Raw genomic sequence first — 24,624 nt, 5'->3', positions numbered from 1 at the left:
TACCTCTTGTACTGACCCTGAGACCGCTTACAGGGAATTTTCTTCCCTTATATCCGATGCGATAACTTCCTCAACGTCTAATGTTTTGTGCCGAAGAAAGCATTCATCTCCCTCGAACCCTTGGTTAACACCAGGACTTCTCGCCTGTCTACGAAAGAAAGACAACCTATACAGAAAATCGAAGAAAAAACCTTTTAATCTGGCTTTAAAAGAACGTTGCAAGAAATACAGCAATACATTAAACCTCATATTAAAAAAAGCGAAACGAGATCACTATGAAAATTTAATAATCCAAGCTGGTAAAAATACGGGAAAGCAGTGGCGAATACTTAACTCATTTCTAAATAAAAATAAATCTGCAACAAGTGTTACTGAAATATGTCACGATGGAAAGACCCTTCGCACTTCTGATGCCATTGCAAATGCTTTCAGTCAGTATTTTTCTGGTATCACCACTCAATCCGGGCAATCGTGCATTAACGACAGTCGGCGTCCATTGCAATCTTTTTATCTTTTTCCAACCTGTCCAGTTGAAGTTCGCAACACGATCTTGAATCTTAAAATAACTAGCGCTGGGCTTGACAACATATCCGCTAGACACATAAAGGACATTGTTGATGTCATTGCCCCTATTTTTGCCCATATCGTGAACTTATTCTTTAAGCACTCCATCTTTCCTTCCGAACTAAAGAAAAGCAAGGTAGTACCTGTTCATAAGAAAGGTGATAAATCAGTCATAAATAATTATAGGCCCATCGCTATTATTCCTTTTTTCAGTAAGGTTGTTGAAAAACTATTTTCCAGTCGTCTCACAAGTTACCTCGAAAAATTTCAGCTCTTATCACCCCATCAATTTGGTTTTCGTCAAGGGCTTTCCACTAATCTCGCGCTAGTTGCTCTTACTGAAAATATCAGGAATACAATTGATGACGGGAAGTTCTTTGGATCAGTCTTCATTGACTTCAGTCAAGCCTTTGATTCGATCGACCACGCTATTCTCATAAACAAGCTCTCTTCTTATGGTGTAACTGGCCCTTCACGAGAATTCATTTCTAGTTACTTACTGAACCGTACACAAGTTGTATCTATTTCAGGCGTGCTCTCGGACTCCAAAACTATCAATATAGGAGTCCCACAAGGATCTATATTAGGTCCTCTTTTATTTCTCATCTACATAAATGACCTGGCAGACTGTTTATCACCTCACACAGAATGCTTGCTTTACGCTGATGACACCACCATTTTCACTGCACATGACTCCATTCCTGCCCTAACCTCCCAGCTAAACAGTGATCTTCAGAGCGTCATTAGTTGGTGCCATAAAAACAAGCTTGTTATTAACCCATCTAAGACAAAGTATGTCATTTTCAGTTCTCGGTCGAAAAAACGTGATAACGCACTACCAGTGTATGTCAATAACCATGAAATATTCCCATCTGACAAGTGTACATTTCTCGGCATCGAACTTGACTGTTTCTTGAACTTTAATGAACATATTAACCAAATAAAAAGAAAGACCGCCTATGGCATTCGTGTTCTGCTCAGAGCCCGCCAATATTTTGCGCTCCCTACTCTAACTTCTCTCTATTTTGCGTTCCTTCATAGTCATTTCAACTACTGCATTGAATCTTGGGGACTTACATATAAAACTTACTTAAGCCCATTAGCGCATATTCAAAAACAGGCTCTCCGTATAATAACGCACAGTAATTATCACGCTCATTCGGCTCCACTATTCTCTTCACTAAATATCTTTCCCATTTCAAATATTATCGTCTTTAACTTAGCCGTAATTGCCTACCGCATGGTACGTAATCCGAATCTGCTGTATGTCGTAGGCAAGAAATTTACGACTTCCTCTAATAATACACGTTTCTCCCTTCAAAGCAATATTTTTCCGCCCAAGGCTCGCACAAACTATGGACAAAAAACAGTAAGCTTCTCCGCAATCAAGGTGTGGAACACTCTGCCTTTGGAAGCCAAAACATCGCCCTCTTTATATGCTTTCAAACATTCCGTTCGCCTTTTTCTGAACCATCCTTTGGATAATTGAACTATATTTAATCACTGTCGTTACTTCATCGCCGCTTTCACAATGCTTCATGTATTCTTTATTCACTTTCATTGCATTCTTTTTCATGTGAAATATTTAATAATATACTATCCTAAAGATAGCATCATTACACATTGTTAGCTCTTACTTATTTTGCTACCTTTCTTGTATTTTCAGTGTCAAATAGTGTAAATCGTCTTCGCATACCATAATGCCTCTCCTGTTATTTTGTGCACATTCTATCCTTGTTTGGCGCTATTTCTGCTCATGATTTTATTTTCTTATGTATTCTATAACAAGAGGTCCCATTGCAGTGTTCGCACTAAGGGACCTCTTTCTGTATACTTCTCCCCATATGTAACCCCCATTCAAATACGTTCAATAAACTGAAACTGAAACTGAAACTGAAGGCTATAGAGAGCGCAACCCCTTACTCAACTCAAAGGCTTCGCTACAGCCGTTTCTTTAAACCTAGGTCTGCACTTACATGTGTGACAATGCAGGGAAAGGAAACCGTCAGGAGCAACGCTACTTACTTTGTTATTATGTTCGCGCAATTTATCATTTATGCATCTACCGGTCTGTCCGATGTCGGACTTTCCACAAGTAAGTGGAATCCGGTAGACGACACACGTGCTGCATTCAACAAATTTGTTTCGATGCTTGTTTTCGCATACCATTTCTGTTATCTTGTCTGGTCTTGTGTTTCTGCATAGGCTCACCAATTTATTAGGGGCTGAAAGAACTACCTTTGTGTCACATTTTTCCGCAATCTTCTTTATTCTATGAGAGAACTTATGTATGTACGGAATCAGCAAAGTTCCTCCTGCTTGGGCTCACCCTATCCTCCTCCTCGGAACCTTTCTTTAGCGCTTCTCCATGTAAGCCTTCTGCAACCGACACGACGAGGTTCTTAGGATACCCGGCATCGCTTAACCTCGAGACCTGCTGTCTGAAGCTATCATGCATTAGGCACTGGCATGACTTCTTGAGTGCCTCACTCAAGCACATCTTCGCAATTTCCCGCTTGACAAGTTTTGTGTGCTCGGAATCAAACTGTAACAGCGGCTTATTTGCTCTGGGTCCATAACGCCAGCACGTCTTTTCATCAGAGAACACAAAGTTAATGTCAAGAAATCTAATTCTTCCGTCGCATGGCATTTCAAAAGTCACTTCTTAACCCACTTGAAGTGGGTTAAGAAATATGCAGGACTTCTTAACCCACTTGAAGTGACTTTTGAAATGCCATGCGGCGGAAGAATTAGATTTCTTGACATTAACTTTGTGTTCTCTGATGAAAAGACGTGCTGGCGTTATGGACCCAGAGCAAATAAGCCGCTGTTACAGTTTGATTCCGAGCACACAAAACTTGTCAAGCGGGAAATTGCGAAGATGTGCTTGAGTGAGGCACTCAAGAAGTCATGCCAGTGCCTAATGCATGATAGCTTCAGACAGCAGGTCTCGAGGTTAAGCGATGCCGGGTATCCTAAGAACCTCGTCGTGTCGGTTGCAGAAGGGTTACATAGAGAAGCGCGAAAGAAAGGTTCCGAGGAGGAGGATAGGGCGAGCCCAAGCAGGAGGAACTTTGCTGTCATTCCGTACATACATAAGTTCTCTCATAGAATAAAGAAGATTGCGGAAAAATGTGAAACAAAGGTAGTTCTTTCAGCCCCTAATAAATTGGTGAGCCTATGCAGAAACACAAGACCAGACAAGATAACAGAAACGGTATGCGAAAAGAAGCATCGAAACAAATTTGTTGAATGCAGCACGTGTGTCGTCTACCGGATTCCACTTACTTGTGGAAAGTCCGACATCGGACAGACCGGTAGATGCATAAATGATAAATTGCGCGAACATAATAACAAAGTAAGTAGCGTTGCTCCTGACGGTTTCCTTTCCCTGCATTGTCACACATGTAAGTGTAGACCTAGGTTTAAAGAAACGGCCATCATGAGGAGGAGTAGGTGCGAGATGACGCGATTGATAATGGAGGCCAGCAGGATTTCAGCGTTTGGTGACGCTAGTGTGAGCAGTCCGTCAGTGGTGTTGTCAAATAAGGAACTAGATTACATGTATTCGCGATAAACTGTTTTGTGGATAAGCACTATAAGAAAAATGCGTTTGATACAGTGTTGTCGTGTTTGTGATGTATGCGTGTAGGTTACAATTTTATGGGTGTCAGAGCTATGCACACGTGACGTATGACCGTGAGAGAGTACATATACTAGCGGGATCAGCTGGTAATAAAATAGTTATTGAAAGTTAGCGCTGTGGTGTCTCATGTGCCTTCTTTTGTCCGTGTCTTTGGCCTGCGCTACCATCAATTATCCTGTAAAAGTGACTGCGGAGCCAACCGGGAATGAAAAATCAGGGTTCGAAAGTGCTTCTTCTGACTGGGATATAATAGTATAAGCATCCTAACAAAAAGGAAATTTGTAAATAACAGAGCAAAAAGGAATCAAAGTAATGTCTTTTTGTCACTTCTTTTTCGAAGTTTTATGATCGTGCCGCTTACAATGTACCAGCAAGACAGTCTAATACTGGCATCGAGGAATTTCGGCACGGTGAATGAGGCCAATGCCATGAAGCAGTTTGGCTATTTCTGTACGCCGATTCTAGACTATCACTTCCTAAAACATAGCCTGCAACATGTCTCTGTGCTTTTCGATCCATCGTTACAGCCCTCCGAAGTAAACCACATCGACAGTCCAGGAAAGCCGTGTTCAGATGAAGACCTCAAGGAGGCCCAGAAAGAGTTGGACAACATGAAGAAGAAAATCGGGGACATCCTCGACAGCGCCCTTGAAAAAGCAGCGGCTAAGAAGGTTTATGGCAGGTGGGTTGTCTGTGAGCAATTTTCGCCAGTTATGCTTCTCAGTACAATTATGACCTGACGTCCTTTTTTTTCCGAAAAAAACGGAACACCGAACGCCATTTTTTCCCTCATCCTCTTTCGGTCTTCCTTCGCTTTCACGATGGCGGGGTAGCCAAATGGCTTGAAGGGGTCCTGCAACACTTTTTCAGCATCTTCAGAAAACGCTGCCGATCGGTAGTCGAAACTTCTGAGAACACGCGAGCCAAACTTTCTAGCGCAGCACGCAGCCTGAAATTTATAATTAATTTTCAGTCAGCTATAGATCGTTCGCTCTTCTTTTTACAAATGCTGCCATATACCCAAATGACCACGCCATATACCCAAATTCATAGTCATTGTCTAATTTGAGCATCGTGAGCTGCATAGTCACCGAGGCTGCCGCGGGAGGCCGCCACGTGCCCACGCTCGCGATCACACTGAAAGTAGGCCGCGCTTTCGAAGATAAAGAAAAGAAAAAGTGCTCAAGGTCATGACGCGCGCGTGACGTAATTTCTTTCCCGTGACGTAACTTCCACCGCGGTCGTCGGGACGAGAGAAGAGAGAAAGCAATTACGGCGTGCGACAAATCTCTGTAACTCCGCTCGTACTTGACGGATCCTAAAAATTTTTGCGGCGGTAGACTTGTGAAGCAACAAACTCTTTTAATGAAGCCATTCGATGGTTATTTGGAAAAATATTGCAGGGCCCCTTTAAGCCTGATTAGCCTTCCTTTCTATCCCTTGCACCTCTCTCTCTCTGTTTCTAGTGAAAAGGCTAAAAACAGACAAAGAGCGCCAGATCCTTGTCAGTATAACGGGACTACATACTTAAGCTCATACCCCAAAGCGTCGTGTTCAGTGTGTGATTACAGACATCGCTTGCTATCATAAACCGTCCTCAGCAGTTCTGATGCCAGGTGTTCAAGCTCCAACTACGGTTGTGTTCCAGTACTTGCCGTGGACGAGTGAGTGGAGACGATGTAAAGCTAAAATGGACATTGTGGAAGTGAAAATAACTGTCTCCAGTTGCGCGCAGTTAAGAGTTCTCGCACATCAAGCTTTGCTTTAAAGCATGAAACAGAACTTATGACTACTCTGCCACGCACGCTTTCGGTATCAGTTATACGATGTTAATGAAAGTACATAATGTTTTGAATAACTTGAGCGAGGATGTAAACACCGTGGGTGGAACTGGCGAAAAGAAGTGATAGGCAAGAACCGGATAATTTACGATTGGCTGTACGTCACTCAGCCGAGAACGGCGTCTATGCAAAACGTCACAAAAAATTAGACACGAGTCCTAAAGCATAAAAGTACTAGTGAACGAATGACCGCAGGACACTGCCGAGTGAGCATAGCCGTGACTGTAAGGAAGTCGACTTAACGCCACATTTGTCATGCACTAGCAGGCGGTATACAATGCCCTTTTATTTGTCCAAAATTTCGATCCCTTATTCCTAACTTTTTTTCTTTACTGGACGTTTTACACCATTTAACCTATACGAGCACAGCGCCGTTCTGTATTTGCAAAAACGAAATGAAAGCTGATAAAAAATAGCGTAACAAAGAAAGAACATCGAAACATGTCTTTTTTCCCTATTCTTTCCTTTTCCACGCGCTTTTGGCGCAGCCTCCGCAGGCAGCGTGTCCCTCCATCTGCAACTGCAATGAGAAGGACCAGCAGTTTGAAGGTGCCGAGGCCGCACCACTCGTCGGCAAATGCCCTTCACAGACCGCAAGTGTGAGTAACCATTCTAGATCGCCGGGCCAGAAAGAGAAAGTGCTTCTCCCAGAAATGATTTGCCAACTAATCTCTCGTTTATCAAAAAGCAATTTTATCAAAGCGGGCGAGTTATCGTAGAGAACGTTAGACATACAGTACGGTCCACTGTTAAAGAGAACACTCCAATGAGCACCTTCCATTTCGCTGACCCTCTAACAGCAAGTTGACAGGGAAACATTGTTCATGCACTGCACGAGTCGGTCAAAAAGAGGCAGAACTGTCAACCATCAGTAGTCTTACGCAATTCTAATCCACTATGTTTTTGCAAGAGAGCGAAATCCAAACATGCCCTGCACGCAAGTGTTCCCTTTAACAGTGGACCCGTCTGTACATACCATGACACAAGAGAAGATAAGATAGATGACACAAACGCCAACTGTCAGCTTTAAGGTCTCATTGCGGTGTAAGAGAACGTAGGCACGAAAGTTATTTGCGCATGCTCAGGGTAGCAGCGTTACCCTTCAGTCTAGGGCACGTTCGGGTCGATGCGCGCGATCGCTGTTTAAGCGCGACATTTCATGTTAGGCAAGCTAATCGAAGGCTGGCTGACGCACGCGCGTCCGCCGATATTCACGGCCTTTCGGTCACCTTTTACGTTACGATGTTGTTTGATATATGTGTGCGTGTTTTACATATGTGTGCTCGTGTGTTTATGTTTCACGAACTACTATTGGTATGTTTACTTCTTGTGTTGTATGCTCGATCCACACAAGAGCTAAGAAGTAGACGGCGCCTTATCTGTGCGCCATTTTCTTCTACTTCATATCAGTTAACAAAAATATGCCCAGCATCAGGCATAACACGCGTTTCTTCATCCTTATGCTTGTATAATACTCCGCAGTTATCAAATTCTGGTGCGCATTTACATTCGTGAAAGCGCAACCAGAGATTACACGGAGACCACCCAATTAACGAGCCTTCAAGCTTAACACCCGCCACAGTTGTCTAGTAGTTACGTGGCTCGACTGCCGACCCGAAGGACGCGGGAGCGAATCCCGGCGGCGGCGGCAGCCCATTTCCATGGAGGCGAGATGCTAGAGGTCCGTGTGCTTAAATTTACGCGCACGTTAAGGAACCTACAGTGTCTCTAAATATTATATGGTGGTTTTGGGACGTAAAACCCCACAAATTATTATTCCTCAAGAATAATTGTTGGGATTTAACGTCCCGAAACCACGATATGATTATGAGATACGCCGTAGTGGAAAACTCCGGAAATTCCGATCACCTGAGGCTCTTTAAGGTGCACCTAAATCTAAGTACACGGGCCTAAAGCATTTCTCCAGGCTCCATCAAAATGCGGCCGCCGCAGCCGGGATTCAATCCCTCGACCTGCGTGTCAGAAGTCGAGCGCCATAACCACTAGACCACCGTGGCGGGTAAATTATTGTTGCTTAGGCTTAAGTAACCTGGTTTATACAATGGCCTGTCTGCCAAGTGGGTAAACATTCCGTCGTTCTGAGAAAACTATATAAACAGCTATATTAGCACGCGTAAAGGTAACGTGCTACGAACCACACGTGGCGCTTGATCTTCGGATGCCAACAGCACGGAGTAAGCAATAGTAGTTGCGCACGTTGTGCTCAATGCAAGATTTTCACTAGCTTACGTAACTCACCGCAGGCTTTCGTTTTCACCGGAAGAACCGGGGAAGAAGGACGCACCGACGCAGACCACCGACCTGGCATCTGGAAAACCCCGTGTGGTGTGGTCGATTTACAAGACGTCAGAAGCTGCCGCACAAACTTCTTTTCTGGTCAGTAATTTTGGTTCACCAACTCACTTTGCGCACTTCGCAAATTATTAATGGGACGTAAACGTCGTCCTTAGAATTAGATACATTCGCCCATTTGTTGGTTTACCGACAGATTTTGCCGGTCGCCCTAACGCTTAAGCAGTGAGAAGCTAAAGGAATCGTAAATAACCGTTTTAGCAGAGTGTAATGTTGGGTGAGTTGGTGCATAGCTTAACGAAATATTTGTGGTGCAACTGAGAGAGAGAGAGAGAGAGAGAGAGAGAGAGAGAGAGAGAGAGAGAGAGAGAGAGAGAACAACTTTATGATAGGCGCAACTGAGACAAGGAAGAAAAAACGAGAGGAGACACGGCCGCTGCGGTAATGATCGCTTTAGGGAGCGGATATTATCGATTAAGAATGGCGTGGGTTCACACCTGCCGTTCCATTGCGCTTCGTGGGGCTGCGCACCACTGTTCGTAGAAACGCGTGTGATAGGAAGAAGCTGGGAAACGTTAGCACGTGAAGCACCTGAGGAGGAGGAGGAGGAGAGAGAGGAAGAAACCAGACGCGCGTCCGGTTTGTTATCCTACGCTGGGGGAAGGGGATTAAGGTATCACATACAGAAGGGGGATGGATGAGTCAGTGTCCCTTCGATCTATTTGTGCAAGAGTGAATGCCTATTTTTAGACAGTGCTGCAGGATAGTTTTTTTTTATTGTGCTATGCGATGCTTTGCTTGTGCTGCGCCCTCTCTTTGTGCGCATATATGGAAATACATATATTTGGGGGCTGTGCGGAAAGTAAGCTAGCTGAAAGTCTGGCTCCCTATCGCAGTCTTCTCTCGTTTTTAGATGCAAAGTATCTCTTGCTCGGGGGTATGTAACGCGGCGTGGTAATCCACAGCAGCGTGGTAGTCCGCACTCACACTACGCATGCGCGACTCTCCTCCTTCCCTCTCTCCAACAGCTGCGCGTTACTCTCTCCACTTCTCTACCAGCACCTGCTTGCGCTTCTCCTGCGTTCTCGCTTCTGCTCTCACGGCGCATACGCTCCTCTAGTCTCCTCTCCTTCAAATAGTAGAGCGCTGCGCGCGTTCAGTCCAGCGCTTGCCTCGGTTGGCTCCTCTGAAATGCGGGCTCGACATGCCGAAATTCTCTCCTGCGCAGCGCCGCGATGAGGGCCAGCGCATGCGCGTCCCCTCCCCCTCTCTCTCCTCTCCTACGCTGACTCTCTCTCGCGCGCCTGTCGACGTTCCCCGCACGCCCTGTGAGACTTAACGGCCAGGCTAGAGGAAAGACACGACGCGCGTAGTGGTATTCCTCTTCGCGTTCCACGACGCGAGGTCGGTAGGATGCCCAGCGAACGCCAACGGAACGCGATCGTGCAAGTGCTCCGGCTTCGCATCGTCTCATGGTCCCCTTTAGCGGGAGATGGTGTAATTTTTTTCTTCCTTGTCTCAGCTGCGCCACAAATATTTCGTTAAGTGAATAGCGGTCCACTTTCCTCTGTACAATGCGCGCCTAAGCCGTTCTGCTTGCAAACTTTGGTCTTTCAGGAGTGCAAGTTAAACAGGGACGACGAGTCGGTGTCCTCCCGGAGAGCAGATCCTGGTGAACAATCTCCCATAACTTCCAGCGTCCGAGATTCCACCCAGGCGATGCTCAGCGCCATCCGCGGCGAGCTGCAGAAGTTCACGGTAGCACAGAGGACGCAGAACGGCGAGAGCTTCGCGTAAAAACTAAACGGAGATGCCCGCAAAAGGAGACACTAGTTCTCTAACCGTTTTTATGCTGATTTATCAGGAGAAGAGCTTCAGAGTAGATAAAAAAAAAATCCTCACTTTGAATCCTGGATCAGGGATCGTAAATTGGGAGACGGAACTTTCTGACAAATCCGTACGGATTTCCTTGTAGCTTCTTGCTACGTAAGAATAGGTCGATGACTCTTTTCTTCCTTTGGCGCTAGTAGAATTGCACCAGTTGTGAAGAGAGGGCTAATTCAAAAGGGGCGTGATTGGAAAAGGTGTTTGAGGGTGTGGCATACACTCTAAATCACGGTAAACCATGTCGTTGAGTCATACAGTAACATACATCTAGTCTAGAAGTGTTCGATAAGGCATTTGTAGTGGTGTTATTGCTAATTAAGTTCGTCAACGACACCACAATCTTGCGAGTTGGCCCTTTAGTTGTGTTTCCAGTACGCTAATGGGATTGCACTCGTTTAAAAGGTGGTGTTTGTACATTGTCACAGCCATTTTTCATTCATTACCAACAAAGCTTAGGCCGATAGGGGAGATAGGTTAACGTGTTTCTTGAAGATAGGTTAACGTGTTTCGCCGCATCGGTAATTACTCACTTTGAAAGCGTCCAAGAGGCACACGTGTAGAGTTATTTTTAGGGTCGGTACTTGTATATCTTACGCACACATATATTTATGTTTGTTCACGCATAATTAACACGTGGCTGGATTGGAATAGCTACACCATAATTTGCCTGAACGCATGTGCGTTAAAAACATCACCGCAGTACAAAAAATACGCAGCGATATTGGGAGTGTGACACTTCTAAAACATCTCTATAATATAATTGCACGTTCGTTAGTGATCAGTGCTTTCAATTAGCAAAGGTGGAAAACGAACTGCTGCCGAACGGGCAAGTCTCTGGCGGAAAGCATTGACAGCAGGGCGCCCGACTTATTGCGATGATCCAAAGCTTGCTTGTGTTACACTGTATTACCATTGCTATAACAGAACAATGATGTCTTTACGATCCACTGCCCACTATATGCGTATTACTTACACCATTCTTATTTCAGCCTCTAATGTTATCACATACTACGAAACTATTTATTAATGTACAGTATATAGTCGTCAGAAGTTTAGGGATTCTTCTGGGGAAGCTTTGAATTGCCCAGCAATTTGTGACTGTATTTGGTCGTACTCTACGGTACATGTTGTTAGACCGTTTTAGAAAAGGACGGAAGTATAAATTCAAGGCTGCCTGCCAATGCAGCGGGAATATACACCCCTTTTCTTTCCCCTCTTGGTCCCTAAACCCATGACGTTCACTGCACATTACGACGTGCATGTTGTAGCCTGGACAACTTTTATTTGGCTTAACAAAGCGTTGTTTGCGTTTGCAAGGAAATGGGTGCGCTGTTGTGGGCTATAGATATAAATCGTGACGAGAGTTAAGAGGAGATAAGGTCTACATCATTTTGCTGGCGTTGCACACAAGGGGTCAGCACCTTATCATCGACTGTATTTACGAGCGCCTACCTTATCTGTGTGAAATAAACAACTATCTGGATCCCATTGTGTCGAGTACCGCGAGATTTATCCATCAGCAAAAGAACGTCTCAAATGAAATCGCAGGACATTGTCGGGTATTTTTCTTTTATCTCATTTTATTCAGCTATCAAACTCAAGGTACAGATGTATCCTTTCCAATGTACACGTGCTCACATCGGTTCAACAACAACACTGGCTCGTACAGAGTCACAAAAGGCACCTCTTTTCAAGTGAAACGAAACTTAACTGCAGCGGCATAAAGAAGAAACAATCATGACACTCTCGACCAATGTGCTTACCAATCGCGACTTACAGGTACTGCGAATATTAACGTATTCGAGGAATGAAACGACTTTGATAAAATTCAGTTGTATAATTGGGATTTCGAGGATACTTCACTGATCGCTTTGCTTTAGAAACCAACAGAAGCGTGTGAACATGTGGCCGCCTAAAGAAAAAGCATATTAAACCGCGATACAATAGACATTATATTTACGCGAATAATAATAGTAATAAAAAACAGCTAGACGTAACGATAGCACTCTCAACAAAAATAAACCTCTTGCATTTAGCATCACCTCGAATTTCCAACGTTCGATACCTCAGACTCTCAAAAACAGTCAACGATCTCTTTTTTTTTTTTTTTTTCGTGTATACATATTTTTCACAGGTATACCGCCCACACCCTAAACGGTTACGTATGCATTATAATAATTGCGTCCAATATTATTCATGTGGGAATTTCCGTGGACTCCGTGTCAATATCAAATATTGTCAGCACAGTACAAAGACACACCTCGAATTGCGTTTTTACAATTTTACAATAACTTAAGCATAATGAAATGATCACATGAATAGGTACGTGACGAGTGCTACTTGACAACTGCTTCACAAAGGAGCATGCACTCGTCTGTTAGTGCTCTCCACCCGTATCCTCGTATGGGTTTTGTGTGCATTCATACCGAGCTAAACGTTTGATAGAGAAACGTTATCTATGCCAACGCCGTGCTCTGCACAAGCATGTGGAAATGCATACGTAACCGTTCTTGACGAGGCAGAAGCAAAACATCCACAGAAAAATAAAAACAAAAAACGACCGAGGTGCCTTCAGTCTACACACTTCGACGCGGTATTCATCTACTTGTAGCTGACGGTGAGCCGAAAGGTCTATATACATGTTATCACACAGTCCAACAAGGACAAACCTTGCGTTCCGTCCATATACTGCGTGCGACCGCGTTCCGGTGTTTTCCCTATTTACAACGTCTCGTGCTGTCCTCAAGAAGTGCTCGTCGCTCCTCGCGTCTCAAACAACGCTGCAGCAGCAAGAGAGCGCGGTTGACAACGTCACCTTGCGGCGTCACTGGCGAGAAGACAGCGCTGGGATGCTCCGTGTGACCGAGGTATCGCCGAGGCATAGACGAGCGAAATGAAGGCGTGCGGTAAACGGTTTCTTGAGATACGCAAGCGCGATTTCTAGTGAATGTTCAATAGACTGAAATGAAATGTTTTCGTAGCGAGTAATAATAACATAGAAAAATAAGTTTGTGGACGTGCGTGCTTAGATAAGTTTAGCAAGAACTCTGGGACGTACACAAAACGAAGCAGAATTTAGTTATTGGAACTAAACATCGCTTTAGTCAATACATTCCTCTTGCTTATGAGTTTGTCCACGAACCTTTGTAGCGAAGTATTCGGTCACATCGTAATATCGCTTAAGTACAGACATAAAAATGTCTATTAGATGAATACGAAAGAAATCACCAATTTGTGATTTTATTTCTAACAATAAATGATACTCTCGCCTCCATCTGCCACGGTGGTGTAGTGCTTATGGTGCTCGACTGCTGACCCGAAGGTCGCGGGATCGAATTCCGGCCGCGGCGGACGCATGGCAACGGAGGCGAAATGCTAGAGGCCCGCGTACACATCTTGTGTTCTTTAACGTGCAATTGGGTGCACGTTTAGGAATACCAGGTGGTAAAAATTTCCGGAGCCCTCCACTACGGCGTCCCTCATGATTGTATCAATTGTATCGCGGTTTCGGGACGTAAAACCCCAACAAATATTATGTTCTCGCCTCGGCTGGTACCAGTTACACGTAAGCTTGACAGCGCCAACTTCGCACCCGTGCTCACAGACACTTCAACTTTCATTTTTGTTTTACGGTAACTTTCCTCGGACAGCCGCTTCCACCCAGAACGTTGCCGCCTAGCCCAACGGTGCACGATGGCGCCATCAACTGCACCAATGACAGGCAATCCTACACTGCGATTTCATCGGGCGGTGCGAGCGAAAGCAGAGTCAGTGTGCACCTTCACCTTAAAGGGGAGCTAAAGAGAGATTTCACACGAATTTGGAATAGCACGTAGCATGACAGAAGACTAAGCATATCGCCCATATGCCCATAAGCAGAGGCCCGACTGCCAACAAAATGCAAGGACGCCTGGCCACTGGCGACGCTATTCGGAAATTTCTGCACCAGGCTTCTACGACGTCGTAGACTGTCAGAGAATGGTCATACCGTCTCAGCTAAGGAAGTTACTTTTTGTACCCGACTGAGAGCAACTTCGGGCTAAAATATGTCCAGAAACATTTCCTCCATAAGAATGGTCTGAAGAGGCGTATACAAAGAAATGATCACTTCGATGCTGCCGTAATTGGCGGCTTCGTTTAGTATGATCTTCAATGAAAAAAAAAAGGAAATGTCTTTTTGCTCCTTATCTAAGAAACTAACATTTGCCTGAAAACAAAAGGCATTCTCGCGATAACACGTACAATCTACTAGTCAGCACTTCGTGTAGTTTCCTTTTAGCATCCCTTTAAGCATGACCTTCGAGATGAGCGGCGGCATACCGTTGTTTACCGAATACTGGCTTACCGTCCGATTTCGCCGCTTCACTGCAGATCTGGAAACCGGCTGCCCGGCAGCGACGAACGTCAACACCGTACTGGAAACGGGGAGAGACGGAATATGCGCCCACGCTCGATCTGATGCAGCGATGAGTGTTGTGAAGCGAGTGTTAGGTACGACAGTATATAGACGGAAGGAGACCGATCCCGACAGCCCGCGGGGGCCCGTGACGGCGCGGGCCGCTCCCGCTGGCAAAAAAGAACACCGCCGCGCCCCTCATGAAAGACTATATTCCAGGAGGAGGAGGAGAGACAGGAGAGGGCTGAAGTAGGCGTGCCCTAAAAGATGGCTTCGGCAAGACTCGTGTTACACAACTATATGGCACAGCTTGATTGACCAGCCAAACGCAACGGGTGCGGTGTGGGAGCTGACTGCCGCTGCCCCAAAGTTTCGTTTTGGATGCGGTTCATATTGCTTACAGAGTCCGGGTTAACGAGCAGCAGCATTGATAGCTGTAGTGTAGGCGTGCTGTTTTGAATAGGTTCTGTGTAAGTACTGCGGGAGCGCTAAACGAGTAGACATTGAAGTGTACTTGGCTAACTGACATCAATCCCCGGGTGTGCTCGAGTGTGAAGCAAGTTCGCTCCCGTACTGTTTCTTACCAGAGAGTACAAGGTGAAATGAGTGGCAAGGTAAACCAATCCAAAACGTTTTCCTCGAGTTGGCACACCCCCAGCCTCCCACGCACCCTCATTGGCGGTTTTGTCCGCGAGCTGAGACTGGCCCTTTCAGATCTACAGGCTTTACGAGCGCTTGCCTCCTAACGCTCGAATACTTTTTGAACGCTCAGTGAGACGAGGTTGCGTTCACGTCATCGCGTGACTGATGGAACCGCTTTCACCATCTTTGTACTGTCACAAACGTATATTCGAGCTGTCAGAATAATGCTGACTATTGTGTGCCATGCATAGGCTGATGAAGGTTTATTTCTGCCTTAGATGCAGCCAGCTAGGTTTTTCTGCGAGCTTTCTTATTTCATTGCTCCCATCGCAACTGAGACCGATTGACTTTGAAAAAAAAAAGGTTTCTCGCGGTTAATATCTCACCCATCTCATCACTTATTATTTTTCATTCTACGGACGCATCGATAAATTCCTTTAAGCATCCGAAAAAAAAAAGACTCTTTTAACCGCAAGCTCAAGGATTGCTACAAGTCTCATTATCGTTGTCCAAGCCCCGGATTACTTATAACGGTCTAATTAAGACAAGGTTACTGACCGAAACTAATTGTTCCTCAACAAGGAGGGGCTGCGGTCAAGCTTTTAACTATTGCTTGTCACTAAGACTGTCGCCGAACGATAAAATCAGTGAGTTGATCACACCACTGGCACACGTGTTGCGAAGCTTATCTGGTATATCTAATCTCTCGCCCGCAAGACGCAAACGAAGCTCGACCAATTGTTTATACTACCTTTCATTCGCTGCCGCACTGTTCGCAAGAATCCCCATTCACTTGTCTGACAGCCCTACCACCAACTGAGACGTGCGGCATCGTGCGACATCCCAGTGCGCCACAAAGCTCGAGCTAAATGAAAAAATAAACGAAAATAAAAAAAAACCCAGTAACACCCTCCTCCTGGTTAAAGACAAATAAGGGTAAATCAGAAAAATATGAGCGCAAGGTTTTGAACCCCGCGTCCCAGTCACCTGAGCGACCACCCCACACGAAAAGGTACTCTCTATACACGCAATGTACACGTGATGCCCTGCCTCTGTCATGCCGGTTTCGCGCGGAGATCGAGAGAGAAAGAGATAACGGGAGAACTAGAGCGCTGTAGACACATACAGCTAACACACTAATGTACACTATTTACACCCGAGTGTCTGCTACTACGAGTCACATATGCTGAGCGTTACACAAGAGTTCATCAGGCTAGTGTTTAGGCACAGTCTACATATTCGCGATTCAATTCGCCGGTGCGGTAAACTAAAATGACGTTCGGGCATGTGCAGAGGCCGCCACAGGGGAGCATTATTTTCAGTCTCTCTCTCTCTCATAAGAACACGCAGTGAATAAGCTCCCGCTGAAGATTTCGAGAAGAAATGTACACACACTGATTCTAGGAAATAGTCGCCCGTTCCTGCCGGGGCGGAGATTATCGCTAAGTCCGTGCGCAGGCGCATTTCTGGGATAAGGTTCGGACACCTAGTGAGATATAATCGATTTGTGTTTCGAGCACTTTGGTAAAGTAATTTTCAACAGCCTAGATCAGAAAGTACAACTGAGTCATATATCGAAAGTCGATAGAACACAGGTAACAAAACTAAGGATGCTTTGAGCGGGCGTGTGTTGACTCGTACGCTCGCCCTTCGCGGTTTGAGAATCAGGATTACCGCCAGTACTGAGTTCTTGTATTACCACTACAGTTAGTCCTACTGGCTAAATGGCAGCCAGGGTATTCGGCCCGGATATTCGGCTAGTTGGCGAATCCAGCCATAAGAAACAAAAGCGAAAGCTCTCTCAACATTGTCGAATTACTGGTGTAACATAAAAGCCGGGACATAATTATCCGTGAGACGTTACTAAATGCGCAGAAAAATGAAAACAACCTCGCACGGGAACGAGAAAAAAAAAAGAACCCGTTTAACAACGCGTATAAATTGAGAATGAAACTACGACTCCCAGAGTCTACGTGCGACGAGCAATGGAATATCGAACATTTAGTTGGAATGACTAACGCACATATTTCACACTGCCATAGCAGAGAACGAACGCTGCGTAACAGAAACCCGTACACTTAAAGGGCCGTGCTATGCGCGCTGCCACGCAAATTATCCAATGGCAGCGATCGTGCACTTTTCACCGTTCGGAGGTCGCTAGGCAGCTGAGCGACGACTCCGCGCGGCTTTCGAAACTTACGTGCTATACTCTACAAAAATTGTAACTATGCAAAATAACTTCTCATCTCAATGTACAATGTCAAGCACTTCGTTAGTTTTGCAAATGTCACTTTTTTTTTCTCTTACAAAGCTATATAACTCGATATACTATACGCTACGCGCGTCAACGACTCGAGGAAATCACACTTCATGACATAGACTCGTGACAAGGAATTTCTGCGATCACATTCTAAGCACTCGAAACATCACGACAACGTTGTCATAAACTACACGTAACACACGACTAATGTAACACCAACTAAGCGGTTTAGCGTACGATTGATCTAAGTCTATAACAGCGTGTCGGTGGGTATTCGTCCTTCGATAGCGAAATGAGGGCGATGCAAAAGAAAAGCGATATATAAGCACAGGAGCATTTGTTCACACCAGCAAACACTGTCTCGGAAGTGAAAAAAAAAAAGAACATGCATACACGACAACGACACAGAACCTTCATTGAAGGAGCGTCCAGATAGATTTCTCCAAACTCAACCGTTAATCGTCCAACAAGATCGACAGCGTACGAATAAATAAGCAGGCTATCAACAATACACCGTTTTGTACAAGCAGTGCTGTGTCGGGAGAAATAAACTTCATGTCCTTCTTGACGATGCTATATGTTACACGTATCTCGTATGAACATCAGAATCACAAGCAGACGCCGCTAGCGGCACGATAAGGGTTGTCGGATGTGCTTGCTGACGTCATGTCCTCTGGAATGTGCTCGACACGTATGTCGGTTGTCGAGAAACCGTGAGAATGTGAGGTCTTATTTTTTTTTTCTTCAGCTGGTACGTGTACTGTACGCATTGAATGTCTCGCTACAAAAGCGTACGAAACGCTGATTTTTTTTAATGGCTCCGCTTTGAGAGGAGCCCAGAAGCCACTGAGATGGGAGGGCTCAAAGTCATCCTCACAAGTGGAAAGTACAGTGACGAGATCAGAGACAACTTGAGGTCAGCAAGTGAATATCGGCGGCGACTGCGTGATGGTTGCTTCACCAGGAAGCAGAGCCACGCGTACGCACGCACCGTGAGAGAACTAAGACGAAAAATGCAGATATTCACACGTCATCGTTCAGTTGAAAGAACACTAAAACAATGTCACTGAGCGAACAGGGTGCGACGCCAGTCATGTAAATAAGATGAAAACGACACACGTGGACAACTAGTCGTAACATCATCTACATTCACCTCGTTCCACCGAGGACGTCTTTGCTAAACAAAATTTCTTTCGAGGACATACCCTTTCTCTGACTAAAATTCTGACACGCGCCGAAGTAAGGAAAGAACACTCTTCCTTTGTCGAGTCTGCGTGAAAAAGTGACGTTACTGCTTCGGCTGAACCTTCCTGCCGAGTTTTCATTCTCGGTTTTTCGGCTCCTCCAGCTAGAACAGCGCGGAAAGGTGAATGAACATCACGGCGCCATCGACCGAGTTCTCACGCGTCTGATCGCATGCGTGAGCTGGCAAGGCTAAAGGGAGTATGTTCACGCGCCCCGCTTTTCCTCCCGCGGTCGAGGTCCATCACGAACAAACAAGCGTTCGCGAAGAGGCCTGTTGCCTCGTCACATCCTGAACCGTGAGCGGCACCTTCTCGTTAAAGACAAAAACCGTGGCACCGCGCGCGTGTCACCATGCACCGAGTGTCCACACGAGTACTCAGACTGAGTAGAGAGCTGGAAGGGAGGACTGTGGCCAACTCGATGCTCCTTAATCATCCGCTTTGATGAGTAGAGCGCTGGCTGCTGCAGCGCTCCGTTCTGCACCTCCGCCGCTGAGTCCGGTTAAGCCGCCCTCGAGGCGGCTCGGACTCAGTCGTTGGACCTGTTCTTGCTTCGCAGGGAGGTGCAGAGGTCCTGCAGTCATCAGATGGTCGTCTCGAACGTGTACGTCACGTTGAAGGAAGGGTTGTCGAAGGAGTTCTCGCGTCCGATACCGCCGTTCATGCTACCATTCTCGTCCGTGGCGTCGGGCCTCAATGACTGCTGCGTCTGCGCCGGGCCCCAGCCCTCGGTCGGCCTCATGGTGACGGCCACGCGCTGCGCGGGAAAAAGAGAAGGCAGTGTGAAGGAACACACTCGGAGTGACTTAATCGACATGCCTATGGTCGCAGGGTAGAAGACGAAGGTTAGTGGGTCAAAAAGGTTTATAAAAGGGTGATCAAGGTTCTTTAAAAGGAACAGCAGCAACGTATGCGACTGGACCAGCTGGCGTTCTACCATATTGTTAAGCATCTTGAAAGTAGACAGAGGACTGCTAAAAGAGGTCGCAGTTTCACCGCACGGGCGATGCAATGACTGCATTAGCATGAAATTGGAATGTTATACGAAGTAAGGTTACCAGCTAACTCCTTTAGCAACCGAGCTGGCTAAACTCAACAAAACGCTGGCGTAAGGAAAGGCGGCCGCTGCAGCGAGCGAAACGACATTCGTGCTGTTTATCGCTTCAACGCTAACTGAGCGGTGAGAACACGGCGCCTACAATGATATGTGTCGCCTGCTAATGGGTGTCAATGCGCGTGCGACTGCAACCGACGCGAAGGCGAAAGCCATCCGATGTGGCTATTTTACCTCGCATTTTGTATCATGCCCGCGCCGCTTTATCAGTTTTTAGTCACGCGAACACCGCACTGACCAAGTGAAATCGCTGGTAGCAGGTCGCACGCCTCGAACCACGTGGCTTTCGGGTTGTCACGTGACTTTTAAAACCATTTCGATTCAACGCCGGCTTTTCGCTCAGGCTGATGTTCGAATCAGGCTTTTGCTTTAGAACACACAGTATTACATGCTTTAGCACCTAAGCATCATCCTCTGCCTTTGCGAGTTTGATGAACACGTTTCGTCCAATCTAGAAGCAAAAGCATCGCGGTATCGCATCAGAATAATTTTCGGATCGGATTACAGTCGCTATTGTAGGAGCGGTTCCCAATGAAAATGTCAGATGACTACAGTATTCGAGAGAGCGAAAATGTCTTCTACACGAGGTGATTTGGCACTAACTTTACTAGTCATATGTCAGCCTCCTGTCTGGCAAAGAAAGACCTGACATTGTGCCAGGAAGCCGCTTTCGGAAAGAGATGCCATTTTCGATAGCCGGAGAGTTGGCAGTGATGGAGAAACAAGGGTCGCAGCTTTCGTCCAAGTTATTTCTATTTATAAAGAACAACGCTCCGCCAGACATTTCTCTCATGCTTTTCGAAGCGATGAGATAATGTCACAATAAACATTTGTCTTTAGCTTTTGAAGGCCGCAAAGCTAGTGAGAAGCCGAAAGAAACCCTGTATGCTCGTGGTTTAGAAGGCACTGTGACAAATACGAAGTGCAGTTCCCTTTCTGCGCAAAACATTCCGAGCGATAACCTTCGTGAATAAGGGCCCTTAAGTCCATGTATGAATCATATACAAATTTACCCTTCACAGAGTAGCATGCAAGCGGTATACTGACGCCGGCAAAAATCACCTTTTTTCTAATAAAGAGTCTCTCTCTCTCTCTCTCTCTACCAACACATGCGAAGCACGATACTGTGCTGCCTGCAACTTCACTGCAATGACTCTCCATCAAGCAGGCCGCGTTTGGCGTGGGCGCTTGATGTCGTCGTGGCAGATGGATGCAGTGGATGTGGCGCTATTGGTTTAAAGTATGTATGGCTACAGGTCTCTTGGATCACATTGGTAATCCCAATCCGAGTGGCTAGCCAATAAGGTGCACACATCAATATCACATAGGCAGTGAATGCCAAAGTTGTTTGGTCGGATGCATACCCAGTTACCCAAGCATTGTAGAAAGTTAGAGAGCAACCAGGAACGAGTTGTTTGTGTTGCCTGCTCTGCAAACCAGCAGTCAGAAAGACCTCGTGGTCCAAGCTAGTTGGCAAGTTGAGCCACTGAGTAAAATGCGTTTGATACGAACATATTCATAGCGTAAGCTTTGTACAGTTTTTCAAATAACGCTAAACACATTACAATCTTTCAGCGTAATAAATGGGAAGCGCCTCCGTAGCGTAAGCACGAGCGCATGACTCACGTGTCCCAGGCTTCCCTTAGGCACTGAGCAGAGCTTGATGATCATGAGGACGAGAATGGTGGCGAGTGGTATGAACACGATAGTCCAGCCGACGCCGATGGCCCAAGGCGGGTAGTCGGTGCCCTTCGCTTGAGAGTGCTCCACGATGTTGAAGATCAGGATGAACTGGGTGACAAATCACATACGAATTAAGCACTTGCTTCCGCAACTATAGGAGATCCCCAGCGAACGCTTTACGCGTTCACTGCCGCATAAATATGAACTTGGCAATTTCGATAACCTTTCCGTAAAGAGACGCATAGCTGTTTATGTGTAAATTAAGATAACTGGTTTGACACCTCAGTGCTGCGCAGTGGACACGTATAGGGACGCCATAGTAGGGAGCTCCCGATTATACTTAATAGAGAGAGTGACCAGCGTGGTGGCTACACCTTGCTACATGTGGTGGCTCTGGCAGCCAGAAGTGCACGAGTTAGCTGTTACGTATATAATTTGAAAGCTGCGTGTGCTCCCATGCCTTTAAATTTCGCTTGAGTTCATATGTGCGTACCACACCACAGAGACACTAAGTTATTCGTGACAAGGCCGACACGACTAGCGGTGTAACAGGAACATCACAAAGGCATTATCTTCATTTACCTTCGGCAGGTTAAGCTATATCAGACGATTCAAAACCTTTAGCCTTTAACCTGAAGTACTTCACTTAAAAGTGATACACATGGTCATGTAGGAAAAGGCAGTTACGTAGGCATATAAACAAAAACCCACTCACCACTAACGTGGCTGGTGTGAAGTATTTCCACATGATGGTCCAGAACATTGTCCACGCGTAGGAGCGAGATCCGATCATTTTCTCGATGTCGCAGAGAAACTTCTCCGCACCTACAGCACACAGAGATGACACAGCGTATAACACGAGAAGACGTAAAAAGAATGTAAGTGATTAATTCAGGTGTTAGCGCCGATAATGTGGTAATTGCTTGCGCTGATCATAATGTCTAACGTTTCACCTTCGAGTTTATATCATTGTTGCTTCTCTTGCAAGGTTATGATGCGACGACGACGATAATGAAGATGATGATGTTAATATTTAGAGCGCCATGCACATGATGGCGATCATTACTGATTTTTTTCACAGTTACTTTTCCCACCCTGCAATGACTCTTTCGGCCTCATTGCCTTCTCATTATATGCAGTGTTATGCACGCAACGGCTCCACTTGCCAACTGTTTCATTTCTTCTTCATCTGCTCGTCCACGTGTTTGTCTGGTGCTTTAGACAAGCTACACAAGTAAACACAACACTTCTTGTACACTCCTGAAGTTTCAATGTCAAATAGAAGAAATTTTACTCCTGCTTACTGCTCATTTACATAGGTGGCAGATCAATTTCTTGTTTACAAAGAGACAAGGGAATGTAGGTTGCACGTAACATCATTCGCTGCTTGATTAACGAGGCTATAACTTTCTGTTCAAAGAGCGGACTTAGATTGCCCCAAATACACAGAAAACATACTCGCTTATTCAACAGACGACTAAAACGAAACTAAGTAAAAAATAGAATTCAGAGAATTCACTTGTTCATATCACGTATGCAAGCGAATGGGTCAGTGAACAAATAACAGCCGTGATGCTGCTCATGCTCAAGATTTGTGTGACCTAAGTCACATGGCAAACAGAAGCGAAGAAGTTGATCAGCAAGCAATCCGGAGCACACGGCTCAATGTTTTTCGATTTGTTTATGTAAGTATTTGAGGCCTAATTGGGGCTCCGAAACGCTCAAATAATACTCAGTAATGCTTAGTAATCTTCAGGCCTACATCATCGCACGCCTGCAAATCGTGATCATTAAATCAAACTGCTTTCCTGCTTTTCTTCAACTTTACTATGAAACTTTCTTCAACTTTACTATGAAACTTGAATACTACGTAAAAGCGGAGAGTAGTTAAACCCCAGATATTATTATTATTTAAAAGCGGAGAGTATGAGGGGGTTCTGAATACGCTTATACCGCCACGCGTTTATTCCTGTCTTTTGAGTTATGCCTTGTTTCCTTAAGCTACACGGTTTGCCCCAGACATTGTAAACCATGCTTGCACCTTATCTGAGCGTCTTGCAATGCTTACGCTATATATTACTGATCATACTTACCATAGTACCAGGAGATGATAGTGCACTCTCCGATGGCAATGATTAGCACAGACAAACTTGCGGCGTACTTGTCGAATAGCTCCAGCCAATGAACTCCAGCCTATCATTGAGATAGAAACAGCAACGAATAAATTCCTTTATTCACTAGTAAGCAAAACCTCAACACCAAACAAGGTTTTAAAGAGTGTATGTGATAACTAAAATATTGTTACAGATTTCAAGAAAACGTTAACAGCAACAATTTTTCATACCGTGAAATACTGGTAACAGAGCCTGCGGATGAAAAAAAGAAGACATACATTACGGTTTTAATTATTGACTTACCCGTGTCGTGAATATTAGGCCTCCAAGGTAGCCAAAAACTGATATTGCGAGAACCACAAGCGTCTTCTTTTCTCTCAGGTTCGGGAACCGGTCAAAGATTGCAGTGGACACAGTCTCTAGAAGAGCAAACTGAAAAGACGGGAATGGGGCACAAGAACGGAACAGATAAGTAAAATGAACATCACGTCAGATTTACGAGGACTAACTCGATAAAGGGGTACCCAATGGGCTAAGCGGTATTGTAAAAAAATGGCAATATAAACAATAATCTATTCGCCGCACACTGCGAGTACATATATTACACAGTTGTTAATTTTTAGCAAAATATACACACAGGGAAAATATAATATCAACAATAAAGATTGCACGTTCTGTCTTCCGGAGCACGACTAGAGGTGCCACACAAAGAAGTGTCAGTTGTCTAGAGGCTTTCATTTGAAGGCATAGTGTAGCATACAGGTACCCCGTTATTGTCACTACATTAGTGATTTGCGTAGGAACGTTACGAGATCATGTGTGTTCATGTTAAATGAGGCGGCTAAAATGCGCAGTGCAGTAACTGTGTCCCAGGTGAGGAGACCACAACCAAACTGCATTGGAAAATCGTGGCGGAAGAA

At 45.4% G+C, this 24,624-nt stretch overlaps 2 protein-coding genes across 4 annotated transcripts in view; one reads left to right on the top strand and one right to left on the bottom strand.

The window, feature by feature from the left end:
* Nucleotides 1-10,738, top strand: part of LOC119381750 (uncharacterized) — a 29,704-nt gene extending 18,966 nt beyond the window's left edge. The window contains exons 10-13 of the mRNA XM_037649516.2: nt 4,738-4,892; nt 6,540-6,650; nt 8,316-8,448; nt 9,982-10,738. Coding sequence (XP_037505444.1) covers nt 4,738-4,892; nt 6,540-6,650; nt 8,316-8,448; nt 9,982-10,161 — 579 coding nt within the window. The 3' untranslated portion in view covers nt 10,162-10,738. The remainder of the gene's footprint in view (nt 1-4,737; nt 4,893-6,539; nt 6,651-8,315; nt 8,449-9,981) is intronic.
* A 1,073-nt stretch (nt 10,739-11,811) lies between these two features.
* Nucleotides 11,812-24,624, bottom strand: part of LOC119383410 (sodium- and chloride-dependent glycine transporter 1) — a 90,718-nt gene continuing 77,905 nt past the window's right edge. For all 3 annotated transcript variants that reach the window (XM_037651521.2, XM_049412502.1, XM_037651522.2), the window contains exons 10-14: nt 24,008-24,136; nt 23,684-23,783; nt 22,306-22,415; nt 21,534-21,698; nt 11,812-19,550 (exon numbers count right to left, since the gene is read on the bottom strand). In XM_037651521.2, the coding sequence (XP_037507449.1) occupies nt 19,377-19,550; nt 21,534-21,698; nt 22,306-22,415; nt 23,684-23,783; nt 24,008-24,136 (678 nt within the window). In that variant the 3' untranslated portion in view covers nt 11,812-19,376. The remainder of the gene's footprint in view (nt 19,551-21,533; nt 21,699-22,305; nt 22,416-23,683; nt 23,784-24,007; nt 24,137-24,624) is intronic.

Source organism: Rhipicephalus sanguineus, chromosome 2 (genome assembly GCF_013339695.2).
Source record: "Rhipicephalus sanguineus isolate Rsan-2018 chromosome 2, BIME_Rsan_1.4, whole genome shotgun sequence".
In the NCBI taxonomy this organism is placed as follows: Eukaryota; Metazoa; Arthropoda; class Arachnida; order Ixodida; family Ixodidae; genus Rhipicephalus; species Rhipicephalus sanguineus.
Note: the sequence above shows the minus strand (reverse complement) of the source record. Positions and strands in the feature narration are given on the sequence as shown.